Source organism: Equus asinus, chromosome 8, assembly GCF_041296235.1.
Source record: "Equus asinus isolate D_3611 breed Donkey chromosome 8, EquAss-T2T_v2, whole genome shotgun sequence".
NCBI classification, from domain to species: domain Eukaryota; kingdom Metazoa; phylum Chordata; class Mammalia; order Perissodactyla; family Equidae; genus Equus; species Equus asinus.
Window position 1 is genome coordinate 76,325,891 of NC_091797.1, and position 15,145 is coordinate 76,341,035.

Here is a 15,145-nt window from a genome sequence, read left to right on the forward strand (position 1 = left end):
CCATTGTGGGCCCCAATATCCAGCTGGTCCCACTGTGAGCAGTGGCGACTCTTGCTTCTTTGGCATCTTGCAACGCCATCTCCCTGGTAACTGCCACATGTACTTCTGTAGCACTCTGCAGCCACTCCATACTCAGCCTCTTGCACTTGTTGTGCATGAAACACCCAGCTCTGTTTCAGTCCCTGGTCTGGTAACCTCAGTGGAGCGACTCATCAGTGATCTTGGAGTACAGCTGCCATAGCTGCTGCTACTCCTGCAGAAGCCTGCTAGGCTGTGGGAGAGAGGAGCATGGGCGTTGGTAGAGAAGTTAGAGATCTCCCTCCTGCTCCATCCCAGCATCTGGAGGAGTTAAGGCCAAGAAGGGGACCACATTGACGGCTTCGCAGCTCTTGCCCAAGTCTCCAGCAAAATTAGCTGATCCCCCTCTTCGCTGGGGGGACCAAGTCAGCATCCCTCCCCAGCTGTGGTTTCTATTGTTAGTTAGTACCCATACATGCTTTTACCTCACTTTTTTTCATTAGTGGAATTCTTTTAGCACATTGCATGTTATGAGTGAAGGAAAAATTCTATATTTTAAAAAAATCTCTTTAATATAAGAATGAGCAGTAGAAGAGGTAATACTTAAAAGATTTTCTTCTCATGATTTAATTTGGCTTTGGCATTCAGTATTTGGAAATGTCTTAAAACTATTCCTGTTTTAGAAATCCTTGTTCAAGTACTTGTTATCCCAAGGAGATTAGCTTATACCTTCTAGCCCCAGCAGTTGTCAGCCTCAGCTGCTTTAGAAAATGAAATCCACCTTGTCCCTCAGTGTTTTTGCCTCATGGGATTCGATTCAAGTCCAGTCAAGTCCTCTTGGCTGGGGTTTTTGTCCCATGAACAGATACTCAGTTGTGTCTCATATGTCTGCCTTCACTCGTGACTCTATACTTGCTTGCTCAGAGCAGTTAGGTAAGCTCCTAAAAATGCATTCAGCAGAAGACTGAAAAACATCAATTGCTTCATTTGTATGCAAATAGAAAGTGGTGGATAATTATATATTGTACACCTTTGTGTAAGTTCATTTAATGCTTGAAGCAGGCTTTGTTCAAAGGAGTGTGCCCTTACTGAGAAAGGGCATGTGAATGGTACATTTATTCTTGGAGAGGGTGGGTTGTTTACATCATGTCTGGACTTTTGTCTGGTTGGGTAGACAGTTCTGCTACACCAGAGGTCCCGTTAAAAAGAAGTCTGTGTAGATAAAGAAGTCTACATAGGCACTGTTTTGTGTCTTTTGAATTTTAGCCAACAGAGAAATAAGTGTTTGAACTATAACTGTGGAGCAAGAAAGTAATGGTGAAAAGGAGGAGGATTAAAAATAGCAAATCTGATTCTTGAGAACTGGGAAGGGGTCTCCATGTGGTTGTCAGCTGTAGCTCTGCCCTCACTGGAGATGGATTAAGATTAATCATCATTGGGGCTGGCCCGGTTGCACAGTGGTTAAGTGCGCATGTTCTGTTTTGGCGGCCCGGGGTTCGCTGGTTCAGATCCCGGGTGCAGACATGGCACCGCTTGGCAAGCCATGCTGAGGTAGAGGAAGATGGGCATGGATGTTAGCTCAGGGCCAGTCTTCCTCAGCAAAAAGAGGAGGATTGGCAGCAGATGTTAGCTCAGGGCTAATCTTCCTCAAAAAAAAAAAAAGATTAGTCTTCACGTGCTGGTTTGTCTCTTATTCTCAGTTCCCTGTTAAAGACTGGCCCGTCAGCAAGAGGAATCGTTTATATTTGTCAGAGTTGAATCCAAGAAGAAATACTTTTTTAAAAAATATCAAAACAAACTGAGTAAAGCAGACAGGAAGAGAGGCCATGATAAAGATGGCAGGGCATAGAAACGCAGACATCACATAGATTATGGATTCTGAACAGACCGTGAGTTAAGCTCCAGAGCCTCACGGATTATATTCAGTCATAGGGTTTAGTGGTGACACACTATAGAAAATGATGCCTTTTTTTCGTCCAGCAATTGAAGAAAAAGGCAGTAATGTAAATATCCTCAGATTCTCTTATTTCTGTGTGAATGCATATAAACTTCAAGCGACATAGTGTTTCTTAGCTTCAGTTAGTCCAGTGCTGTAAAATATTCCACACTGGGTGGCGACCAGAAGCCGCAAAGGCTCGAACCCTGAACTCCTTGAGACATACCTTTGAAGGATGGGAGTGAAACAGATCGGGCCTATTGGAACAGCTGCTGGTTTTCATCTGTTACTTTGGTGTGGGATGAGGGTATAAATCTCAGCCATGCTCTCGTTCCTGTGACTAGGCAGGACACAGAAGCCCTTCAGATGACCAATTCTCTGGGGGAGCAATTACTACTCACTGGCTTCCTGAGCAGCTTGATAATGTTCTGCTCCTGTTTTCAGTCAGGCTGCGGCCGGGGCAGTGATTTGATAATAAGAGATCCTGATCAAATTAAAGAGCCATTTGTTTCTAGATGATGATGTTGATAAAAGGGTTGATGTCCACACTGCCTGCCTTTTGAAAGGTCAAAACAGTCTTTACAAACTACTGTGAAAAGCAAAATAAGCAGAACAGCATAAACTTTGTGCTTTCTTTTCCTTCATTGTTACATCTGAGAAGGGGTCTGTTCTTTATTTGCTGAAATCCCAACTGGCTCTTTTTGCCTCACATTTGGAGGAGTGGAAATTGGAACTGGGTGCATTGGGAAGGTGACTGTCTAATGAGTCTTTATTTTTTATTTATTTATTTTTTTTTGAGGAAGATTAGCCCTGAGCTAACATCTGCTGCCAGTCCTCCTCTTTTTGCTGAGGAAGACTAGCCCTGAGCTAACATCCGTGCCCATCTTCCTCTATTTTATATGTGGGACACCTGCCACAGCATGGCTTGACAAACGGTGCGCGTAGGTCCACTCCCAGGATCCGAACCAGCAAACCCCAGGCTGCTGAAGCGGAACATGTGAACTTAACCACTGTGCCACCGGCTGGCCCCTATAATGAGTCTTTAAACTGCTAAACTCTGTAAATTAGAATCAAGCACCAGGAGCTCCTGGCTCTCACACACACGCACGCTCACACTTGCGTGTTTTCTAAGATGAGATTTTACTTTAGTTGGGTGGTCATAAGTGAGTACCATTTGTACAGTGGTTCTTCTGAGACTCAGAGTAGGATGGGGCTGCTCTCAGTGCGAGTTTGCTATGAAAGGATTTGGACTATATCCCACCTGCAGTGTTTAGAAAAGCAAGACAAGAAGGGGCATGAAATACCCCCTAGTGGACTGCTGAGATGCTCAGCCCATCTAAGTCAGGAGCTTTGCAGGCATCCTCGGAGCCCTGTGGGCTGTGGTGGTGACACAGGCGGAGGGCGGGCAGGGTTGCCAGTGCCCCGCCTGGCCTGGGATCGCCTGTGCGCAGCTCCCTGAGAGCTCAGGGACCACACGGAGATTGTGATTGGTCTCCAGACCACACCTAGTTGTCGAGTGCAGCTGCTGCCTGAAAATCCCTCAGCTCTGCCGAGATCGCTGAAGTGCACTCAAGCCTACCTTCGGACAGCAGACAGGGGAGGAACCGCAGAGCTGCCTCGCGGTGGAGTTGTGGAAACTTTGCTGAGTGAGTGAAATGGGGAGAGAGGGAAGCTAGTGGCTGGCACTGAGGGGACTTGCTGGGCGGCACAGCAATGGAGGTAAAGAGCTGGTTTGTGATTGTTACCATCTGATTCCGCCTGTGGTGGGAGATAGCAGGGCTGGAGCAGATGCACAAGAGCACGATGGGGCAGGAGATGAGCCCAGAATCAAATTCATACGCACCTCTTGGCACTCCTGCAATCCTGGCGGGCCAGAAGGGCAAGCAGGCTGGACCACAAAGCAAAGATTCTCAAACTGCGTTTTAACGACCCTTGGGGCAGGGGAATCACAGAGGAGCTGCGGTGAGGGCCTGCTGCCTTCCCCCTCCCCAAATGGGTCTTCTCTTCTCTTCCCCTCCCAAGCAGCACTGACAGCTGGGGCTGCAGCTTAAGTGATGGGAAAAGAAAGCTTTACTCCACCAGCCCATTAGCAGCACTCACAGCATTAAAAATGCAGGAGGTGGATGGGAGGAGAGGGCTGGGGATGAAGACTAACGCCGCAGCCGGGGCTGCGCACAGCCAGGCTTCTCCCCGTTCCAAGCCCGATTCAGGTTAGAAGCTGAAGAATGAAGGGAACTTGATTTAAAAGAATTCTATAGTGTAAACGCAAAGAGAGCATCCAGATGGTTGTCATGGAGAAAATCAGCACTTTGGGCTTCCTTAGCCTTGAGAAAGTGTGTTTACTCTTTTGAGGGCCAGGACCTAGCCTAGTCCCTGTATCCGCACTGCCTCCGACAGGGCCTGGCTCAGTGTCCGATGGAGGCTGGGCACGGGAGGGGACCGTCCTCTGGGCTTGCTCAGGGTCTCCCCGGCGCCCCTGGCCCACAGGTCCTCGGGCCTCCGGCACAGCGCGATGCCGGCCTCGTCCACCATCCACGTGCTGCAGCTGCTGCGGGAGCTGCTGGCCTTCGTGCTCCTCAGCTACACGGTGCTCATCGGGGCGCTGCTGCTGGCCGGCTGGACCACCTACTTCCTGGTGCTGAAGTGACAGCGCCGCCGGCCCGGCTCCCCGCCCCGCCCGCCCCCAGCCGCCAGCCGGAGCGGGCGCTGCTCCGCCTCCGGCCTCTGTCCTGCCAGACCCGCGCGGCCAGCTAACAGCACTGTCCGCCTCTCGCCCGGGCCGGGGCTGCCCCTCGAGACGCGGCCGCGGCACGGGCACCAGTCCAACCATCCCTCACGACGGCCGACTTCGTTCCTCCGCGCCCTCAGGCCCAGCGCCCGCCCCGCCCCGCCCCGCGCGGAAGTTCCGGCGGTTAGGCACCGGGAGCAACCGTTACAGCCGTTACCCTAGGCCCCGCCCCCTCCTCCCGTCTGCCCAATCCCGGCTTTCCCCTCGGGCAGGGGCGTGGCCATGGGACCAGCCCCACTCAAGCGGCGGCCATGCCACGCCCCCCCGCTCACGGCGCGGCGTCACTTCCGGCGTGTGCGTCTGGCATCCGCCCGTCGCAGGATGGCGGCTCTGAGGAGTTGGGTGTCGCGGAGCGTAGCCTCCCTGTTCAGGTACCGCTGCGGTCGTGAAGGAGGGCGGGACCGGAGAGAGGGAGGCGGCGCAGAGAGCGCTGCAGCCGGGACTACAGCGCCGGCCTTGCTGGCGCGCGCTTCCCTTTTCGGCCGAGCGGGCCGCGGCGTCCAGCCCCTCTCAGGTCCGAGGACGTCCCGCGTCTACCCGGGCCGGAGGCCTCCCGTCCCCTCGGCCAAGCCCGGGGTTCGTTTCTCACTGAAGGCATTTCCGTTATTCCGCCTGCTGAGAGCGAATCCCCCAACCCCGAGCTGTCTTCTTGGGGCGGCTCGGCATGCCCGCGAGCTGCCATCGAAGTCACAGAGGAGAGTGGGGGACAGGCCCAGGGAGGCGCCAGATCCTTAGAGGAAGTTTTCCCCGAGGGCAGAAGGGGCCCCGGGAACTTGTCGGTCCGCGCGGGCCCTGCTCGCTGTGGCCTCTTGACGCCGCAGCGCCCTTCGCAGCGCCTGCGGCTCCAGGGCTTGTCGAACAGGGACGATCAGACACACCGGCCAGAGGCCCAGAGCTCGCTCGTGCCTGCAGAAGCGCCGATTTGGGCATGAGGTTTTACAAAAGCATTGAGACCGCCTTTTAACTTCCACACCGGTACCTGTTAAACCCCAAACTCCTTCGGCCCGCAGGAGCTAGGGAGCGGCTGCCCGGTTCAGCGAGTCCGGGGCTGTCCAGTGCACCACGCTATCCGCCGAGCCCTGTCACCTGGAAGGCCACCCTACATCTTCATTCAGGCTCCTGCGTGGCCCAAGTTTGAGTTTCCAACCCCTGCAAACAAGCTGAGACTTTTACAGATTGGCAGTTGTGCCTTATTAAATTTGACTTCCATTTCTAGATACAGACAGTGTGTTCCCGTCGCGGCTAACTTCAGGAAGCGCTGTTTCTCAGAATTGATAAGACCATGGCACAAAACTGTGGCAGTTGGATTTGGTGTAACCCTGTGTGCAGTTCCTATTGCACAGGTAAAGTACTGTCGTGCCACTCTGTTTCTTGTCTTAGTGTACTGTGACCTCTTGAAGTCTCAAGTGGTCACCAAACATCAGACAAGCTCTCATAGTTTTACTCGTGCTCCCAGCCCCCATATGATGGTATACTTTCTACTGAATCAGCATCTTCTTTTCTTAGCTGAGCAAATGTTTTTTATTTATTTATTTATTTTGAGGAAGATCAGCCCTGAGCTAACATCTGCCGCCAATCCTCCTCTTTTTGCTGAGGAAGACTGGCCCTGAGCTAACATCCATGCCCATCTTCCTCTACTTTATATGTGGGACGCCTACCACAGCATGGCTTGATAAGCAGTGCCATGTCTGCACCCGGGATCTGAATCAGTGAACCCTGGGCTGCCAAAGTGGAACGTGTGAACTTAACTACTATGCCACCGGGCCAGCCCAGAGCAAATATATTAATATCCCTGTTTTGTCTCATTTGGTAGGAATAGTATGTCAAGTTGGTCAAATTGTATAAAGAGGGAAGAGAGAAGTAAAAGCGTATTATGGTCTATCAACAAAATAGTCTTTCATTCAACACAAATTTGTTGAGCCATTTTTATGTGTCATATACTGGACATGTTAAGAGCAAAGCAAAGTTCCTACTTTCGTAAAACTAAGATTCTGGGGGAAAGAAAGAGAAGAAAATAAACTAATATAAAATGCCAGGTGATGATAAGTGCTATGCAGAAAACAAATAGGGTAAGAAAGTAGGGAGTAGGGAGCTGTTTGGTTTTAGACAGAGTGGTCCAGGAGGTCTACTCTGATAAGGTGTTAGAGATCAGAATGATCTGAGGGCGTGAGCCATGGTAATATCTTGGAGAAGAGCTTGCCGAGCAGAAGGAATTCTTCAGTGCAAAGGCCTAGAAGCAGGAGTGTGCCTGATATGTTTGACGAACGATGAGGAGGTTACTGTGGCTGAAGTGGAACAAGGGAGAGAGAGTAAAAGATAGGCCAGAGAGTTAGCTGAGGATGAAATTGTGTGTTCTCTACTTTGTAGGCCATTGTAAAACTTTGGATTTTATTCTGAAAAGGAAGCCACAGAGGACTTTAACACCAAGAGTATTATGATCTGACATAAGTTTTTAAATGTTGCTGTGTAGAACTAGGAAGACCAATAGGAGTCCAGGCATGAGATGATGGTGGGCTTAGACTAGGCGGGCAGCAGTGAGGTGGGAGGAAGTGGGCTGAGTGTGTCAGCAGAAGTTGCTGATGGATTAGATGTGGAGTGTATAACCTAGATTCTAATGCTTTTAAAAGGCCTAAACAACTGAAAGAATGGAGTGGCCATTTACTGGGATGGAGAGGAGTGGGTTTTGGGAGGAGATCAAGAGCTCACTTTTGGAAATGACAACTGAGATGTCTAGTAGATATGAAAGTGGCACCTCATTTTAAAAATCACTGATTTTACACTTTATCAAGAAGAACTAAATAGGAAGCCAGCAAATCCCATTTTGGCAAAGTATTCCTGATACTTATATATGTGTTTATCACAACAAGATTAATTCCATTTATCACCAGTATTTTCAGCATCTTCTGAGGCTCATTCATGAGCCCTCACTTTCTTGTGCCTCACTTCAACAGTTATCCCTGCAGGCTGATGCATCTTCAACCCTAAAACCCTTACTTGAACACCGGGCCATTTTCAGCCACAATTAGGACAGCCTTTTCTTTCTTCCTCCCAAAGATTTTTGGGAAGTTGTCCTTTCTCAGTTCCTGTAGTCTTCTTAAGCCCAAGTACCTCAGTTCTGGGCCACAAGGCAGGAGCCTCTAGTCATTCCCTTGCAGAAAGAGCAGTCCCACTCCAGTTCTTTGAAACCCGCAGTGGCTTTCCATTATGTGGTACAAAGCTGAAACTCCACTCACTCCCCCTGCACTCCAGTGCCCTAGCCTGTCTGTCTCATCTCCCTTGTGCCATTGGCTCCAACCAGACTAGATTCCTGAACATCCCCTGCATGCAACATAGGTATTCTTTTCCTCATTATTTCTTCTCACTCAGGATGCCTGACTATCTAATCCTAAATCCTGAAGTCTTCAGGCCCAAATCCCACCTCTCTTTAAAGCCTTTCCTAGTTCCTGGCCAACAACTAGCCCCCTTTCTGATGACTTATGTTGTTTATTTTGATATTTGATGATGATCCATTTGGCGCTCTGCTGAGTCAGCAGAGCGTAATGGAGAGGATACAAAGTTGAGAGTGAGATTTTGTTTGAGGTCTAGGTGAGTGGCTTTTGGGGAAAGTCACATAACTACTCTGAGCTTCCATTTCCTTGTCTATAAAAAAGAAGTCGTAATACCTAAACTGTTGTGAGGAACAAGTGAAATGCATTGTGAAATGTAGGGCATTATGAAGATTGAGTTATCAGAGTATGTCAAAATTAGCTTCCCATGAGCAGAGAGAATGTCATTCTTTCTAGCTCTCAGTGCAAGGTACATAATGAATACTTATTTGATTGAATGAAATATATAGTAAATAAAGTTCTTGATTTGTTCCGATGTCAAAGATAGTTCTTGACTGCTGCTTTCAACAGGTAGTGATTCTACGTGTTTATATTCTGAATAGCAAAGACAACATATGATAGAGAGATTGGTTTCTTTGTTAGTTCTGATATAGTCAGTGCTCTGCTGAAGAAGAAAAAGGCAGTCAGGGATGACCTCTCATTACACTTGCCAATATTTAGTCAAGGTGGCCACGTTCCCTTAACTCTTGAGATGGTTATATTGGCTTTTTTTTAACAGCTGAGGTCAAAGTCAGGAATCCCCCTTACACCCACCAAGACTATACTCTTCATAAGTGCCCTCCCCCATCCACCCATAACTTTATTTTTTTTGAGGAAGATTAACCCTGAGCTAACTACTGCCAATCCTCCTCTTTTTTGCTGAGGAAGCCTGGCTCTGAGCTAACATCCATGCCCATCTTCCTCTACTTTATATGTGGGACACCTAACACAGCATGGCGTGCCAAGCGGTGCCGTGTCCACACCTGGGATTCGAACCAGCGAACCCTGGGCCTCCGAGAAGCGGAACATGCAAACTTAACTGCTGCGCCACCGGGCCAGCCCCCACCCATGACTTAATCCTCGTCAATTCTTTTTTTTTTATTGCAGTAACATTGGTTTATAATGTTATATAATTTCGAGTGTACATCATTGTATTTGGATTTCTGTGTAGATTACATCATGTTCACCACCCAAAGACTAATTACCGTCCATCACCACACACATGTGCCTAATGACCCCTTTTGCCCTCCTCCCTGCTTCCCCTCTGGTAACCACCAATCCAATCTGTCTCTGTGTGTTTGTTTTTATCTTCTATTTATGAGTGAGATCATACGGTATTTGACTTTCTCCCTCTGACTTACTGCACTTAGCATAATACCCTCAAGGTCCATCCATCTTGTCACAGATAGCCAGATTTCATTCTTTTTTATGGCTGAGTAGTATTCCATTGTGTATGTATATACCACATCTTCTTTATCCATTCGTCCCTTGATGGACAGCTAGGTTGCTTCCAAGTCTTGGCTATTGTGAATAATGCTGCAGTGAACATAGGGATGCATGTATGTTTATGCATTCATGTTTTCCTGTTCTTTGGATAAGTACCCAGTAGTGGGGTAGCTCAATAGTTTGGTAGTTCTATTCTTAATTTTTTGAGGAATCTCCATACTGTTTTCTGTAGTGGCTACACCAGTTTGCACTCCCACCAGCAGTGTATGAGAATTCCCTTCTCTCTGCATCCTCTCCAACACTTCTTGTTTCCTGCCTTGTTAATTATAGCCATTCTGACGGGCGAGAGATGGTATTTCATTGTAGTTCTGATTTGCATTTCTCTGATAATTAGTGATGTTGAACATCTTTTCATCTGCCTATTGGCCATCTGTATATCTTCTTTGGAGAAATGTCTGTTCAGATCTTTTGCCCATTTTTCAATTGGGTTGTTAGTTTTTTTGTTGTTGAAATGTATGAGTTCTTTATATATTTTGGATATTAACCCCTTAATCCTGATCAATTCTATGAAGGTTTTCTAAGCTAATCTCATTCAACACAGAAGTGTTGCTCCCTTAAGTATGCCCCTACTGTAGCCCATACAGATTTCTGCAACAGCTCCCATGGTACTTGACTGCGTTAGTTGTCAAGTACTCTGTTAGCCCCTGCCCCTCCCCCTCTGTCTGAAATCTTTGAGGGCAGAGAATATATTTTTATATCCCAAGCATCTAGCACTGTGGTAATGAATGAATCATAACTTCATGAAACTCATTTGTTATAATTACTAGCCTTTTATTTTATATAAAGAAATACTTTGCTTTTTGGAGCAGAGAATAAAAAATAAAAGTAGATAGCAGGGGGGCCAGCCCCATGGCATAGTGGTTGAGTTTGGCACGCTGCCTTGGCAGCCCACTTCACAGGTTCAAATCCCAGGCACGGACCTACACTACTCATCAGCCAGGCTGTGGCAGTGTCCTACATATAAAATAGAGGGAGATTGGCACAGATGTTAGCTCAGGGCAAATCTTCCTCAACAACAACAACAGTGGATAGAAAGCATACTCTGGAATTATTTCCATGTGCTATGTTACATAGCCAAAATAAAGCCTAAAAAGAAAAAGTTAACACAAGCATAGTGCAGTTGCAGCATGAGAATCCTGTTTTTCACTTGGCTGTCTGAAGTTCTCAGCTCATGCTTTAGGTAAGAAGTTGAGTGAAAATGTTTGTCTTTCAGAAATCGGAGCCTCATTCTCTTAGTAACGATGCATTAATGAGGAGGGCTGTGTCTTTGGTAACAGACAGCACCTCTACCTTTCTCTCTCAGACCACGTATGCATTGATTGAAGCAATCACTGAATATACTAAGGTAAGTGTCTTCTTGTTAAGTCTTGATCATTCTAAACTAGGGGTTAGCAAACGGTGGGTCACAGACCAAATCCGGTCTGATGCCTATTTTTGTACTTTTGCTGGAACAAAGCCAGACTCATTTATGTATTGTCTGTGACTGCTTTTGCTTTTGTGAGTTGAATAGTTCTGGCAGAGACTGTAAGGGCACAAAACCTAAAATATTTACCCTTTGGCCATTTACAAAAAAAAAGTTGGCTGAGTCCTGACCTAAATCACTGGTTTTTAGACTTTTTCCAGGAAACTTTTTTAAAGGAAAAATCTTAAATCTAGCAGCCCAGTGTATAAGACAAATTAGTGCCCCTATAGACCAGACCAGTAGAAGCTAGGTTGTCAGTATTTAGAAAATGAAAAATAATAAAATGATAAAACTCCCAATTGGAAAATTTGATTGCTTCCAAATAGTTTTTAAGCATTTTTTTGTAACTGAATCAAGCTGATCTGGTTCACTTAAGGCTAGAAAGTTCCGGAGTCTACCACCAGCAGCACCAGGGCTTCTCTGTGAGGACACTTTGAAAACCACTGATGTGAGCTATTAGGAAGAGAGAGTATCTGGATAATCTAAATCATTTATATGTTTCTTTTATCTTGATTTTCCAGCAGCTTTTTCCTTGGCCGTGTGAGTTTGTCCTCTGCCTTGTGTTCTCTATTTCTAAATTGCTAACACGCTTTAAAAACACAAAAGTGGACCAGTGGAGATATTGATCTCCTGGAATAATGCCTCTGCTTCATACAACAGTGCAATTTCAGTGAGGCAGAAGAACTGAGAGCCAGTTTGCTGTGTGGAACTTCATCTCCTTGAGGTCTAAGCCTCACTAATCCTAACATGCCTCATGTATTTTACTCAGACTTATTTATTCTGTATTTGTAGGCTGTTTATACCTTAATTTCTCTGTACCGACAATATACAAGTTTACTTGGGAAAATGAATTCACAGGAGGAAGATGAAGTATGGCAGGTGATCATAGGAGCCAGAGTTGAGGTGAGCAAAAAGTTATTACCCATTTCTGTATTAGTGCTCCTGCCTCATTGTGGTATCTAAATTGTTGAATTAAGATTTCTAACCAGTAACTGTTCCCTAAGTCTATTTTGAATAACTCTATTTAAATGTCTTTATCCTCTTTGTGTTGTCTCAAGTGCATTGTTTAATTTACAGATGACTTCAAAACAACAAGAATACTTGAAGCTGGAAACCACATGGATGACTGCAGTTGGTCTCTCAGAGATGGCAGCAGAAGCTGCATACCAAACTGGTAGGTAACAGTTTACACTATGGAGGCTCCATTTGAGTGTTCATCTAGCTGTAAAATGAGGGATTTAGATTAGATGGTCCAAGGCCCATTGTGGCTCTAACTTAGTGGGAAAATGTCCCCATTTTCAATATATTAACCAACTTTTCCTATTTGCACAATAGGAAAAATTAGTGCCCCTAAGGACCAGACCAGTAGAAGCTAGGTTGTCAGTCTTTAGAAAATGAAAAATAATAAAATGATAAAACTCCCAATTGGAAAATTTGATTGCTTCCAAATAGTTTTTAAGCATTTTTTTGTAACTGAGATAATTTCTGAATAACCAGTTATAGAATGACACAGTTGGGTGAGACTTGAGATCATCAACCTATGTGAACCTTTTTGTACAGATGGAGAAAGTGAGACATGGAATCATAGTGGCAAAACCAGGAAAAATAATAGCTACCATTTATTGTCTATTTCAGGCTTTTTGGTAAGCATTTTCTAGGCACTTTTAATTTAATCCCCACAATTCCTTTAAAGTAGGAGCTATTATCATTCCCACTTTACAGATGAAGAAACTGAGGGACGGGGGATTAAGTAATTCACCCAAGATGCTATGGTATGGTAAGCAAGCAGCCAAACCTGGGATTCATCCGGGTGGATGAAATTCTAAAGCTGTTGCTCCTGGTAGCCAGGAGCAAACAATAGAAGTGTGAAAGTAGCATTATAGTAGTGCCACACCAGGGGTGGGAGTGGGAATTCCAGGTGTAAAGACAGGGCGATTTGCTGAGGTAAGCAGCAGGAACGTCCCCAGGCAACCTTCACCACTCACCTAGGCAGGCTTACATCTGGCAGGAGAAAAGAGGGAGAGTAAAGTGTAAGCATTACCTGAAATAACAGGCCATTTCCAGAACTCATTGAAAGGGCTCGCAAAGGTTCTAAACAGTAAAAAAAAAAAAAAAAAAAAAAACTGCAGTGAAATATTCAGAATGTAAAATATGCAAAGAAAAATCCTAAAAATAGATTTATATGCCCCAAAGCCTTCAGTAAAATGTAGTACCCATTTATGCTTTAAGTCTAAGGACAATTATGAAGAGAGAATTTTCTTAACATCATAAAGGTTAAGTAATCCTACTTAATAATGAAATACGAGAACCATTTCCATCAGGGTCAGGAAGGAGGCCTGCTATTCTCCACCACCTTCCAGCATCGTGCTGAAGGTTCTCATGAACGCAGTGAGATAGAAAAGATCACCCAGATGTTCTGCAGCTGAACTGGTGAATGTTCTTGTCCATGTGATGAAGTGCACTAGCAGCAGGTACAAGGAATGAGGGCACTCAAAAACATACTGTCAAAAATTGCAAAATATGTTCAATAGATACCTTTTGTCCATTATGTAAATTATAGTAACAAAATATTTTTCTGTGCATCCCATATGTATACAGTCACATTTTAAAAGATGAGAAAGATGCCCTTTAAACTTCCAACAGAGATTATCTCTGAAGATTGGGTAGGGAAAGGGAAGAGATCTGTGACAGTTTTATTAGTGATCTCTTAATTTGTCAAAAAGAAATGTATATGTATTACTCCTGTAGTTAAAAAATTAAAGTCATAAAATGTCTATTCAAAGAGCTGTGCAGCTATAGAGATAATTGTGGGAATTAGATTTAACGATTATAATGATAGCTGCTCATAGCTGGAGAAAAATGCAGGGGTTTTGACACTAAAGAATAAAATGCAGACCTGAATGTGGAGGTAGAGTTCTCTGCAGAGAGAGGGCCAGCAGGGAGGGCACACAGAGGGGCTCTAAGAGGGGCTCAGATGACAACCGCGGAGCACCCCAGAGCTTTCCTTGTGTCCACTTGCACCTTCTACTCTGTCCGTCTGCTCAGCTTAACTGTCCCATCTTTTGGCAGGAGCAGATCAGGCCTCTATAACTGCCAGGAACCATATTCAGCTGGTGAAATCGCAGGTGCAGGAGGTGCGCCAGCTCTCCCAGAAAGCAGAAACCAAGTTGGCAGAAGCACAGACAGAAGAACTTCGTCAGAAAACACAGGGGGAAGGGGACGAGAGGGCTGAGACAGAGGAGGAGGCCTACCTGCGTGAGGATTGAGGGCCTGAGCTGCGGCCCACTCAGCCTGGAAAGCAAGGGCGGATGCCGTCCGGCCCAGGATCGGCACAGCTTTCTGTGTGTGGAGAGGCGGCAGCAGGTCCTGCCCTGGTCCAACAGGCCTGAGGCCTTTGTGAGCTGTGAGTGCCTGACCTCTTCCCCCGTGGCCTCAGGCTTCTACTAGACCTGGTTCTTAGCCTGCGGGCACTGCACCCTGTTTAACATTTCACCCCACTCAGCACAGCTGCCCTCTCACCCACCAATCTTTACCTCCCAGAAGAGCATCTCAGCAACCTGGCCAGAGAGAGGGGTCCTTTTTTTGTCATGCCCACAAGTTCAGTAGCTGTTTAACGTGTTTCTGACCTTATTCACATTTTCAAATATGATTTAGTATTTGCTCCCTCCATAGGTATGTGAGTTTTGTGGGGAAAGGGGAGCCTGTCGTGTTTGTAAGAGTTCTTTTTAAGTGTTTCTGATGCCTTCTCTGACCTGGCCCCACTGCCCTGTAAGGACAGCTCAGGCCAAGGAGCCAAAAGTCCACTACTTTTAAGGGACTGAATGCAGTGTTGACCTGGTGCTCTCAACAGGACTTACTCCAACACATGCTTCTCGTTTCCTTTGAGTTTCTCTATTCTATCTGAAGGAGAATAATTTTTTTGTGCATTTAAAAATGTGTGTGTGTCTTCTGGGGCCCTATGCAGCCTCTCTCCTTCACGCCCAGCCTGGCAGAGCCCCAGGGGGCTCCAGGAATTCCCCCCATGGAGTTCTGGTGGCATTTGCTATGCTTTGGCTCCCATTCCACACATT

The 15,145-nt window shown here is 46.3% G+C and overlaps 2 protein-coding genes across 2 annotated transcripts; both read left to right on the forward strand.

Annotated features, from left to right (window-relative positions):
• The first annotated feature begins 4,466 nt into the window (after window positions 1–4,466).
• Window positions 4,467–4,601, forward strand: LOC139045914 (uncharacterized). The gene has a single exon (XM_070515965.1). It carries the CDS (start codon window positions 4,467–4,469, stop codon window positions 4,599–4,601), a length of 135 nt encoding a protein of 44 aa, XP_070372066.1.
• A 116-nt stretch (window positions 4,602–4,717) lies between these two features.
• DIABLO (diablo IAP-binding mitochondrial protein) lies at window positions 4,718–15,009 on the forward strand. The gene is made up of 6 exons (XM_014858736.3): window positions 4,718–5,113; window positions 5,959–6,085; window positions 10,827–10,958; window positions 11,868–11,978; window positions 12,153–12,249; window positions 14,145–15,009. Exons 1-6 carry the CDS (start codon window positions 4,965–4,967, stop codon window positions 14,339–14,341), a joined length of 813 nt encoding a protein of 270 aa, XP_014714222.1. The 5' UTR covers window positions 4,718–4,964; the 3' UTR covers window positions 14,342–15,009.
• The last annotated feature ends 136 nt before the right edge of the window (window positions 15,010–15,145 follow it).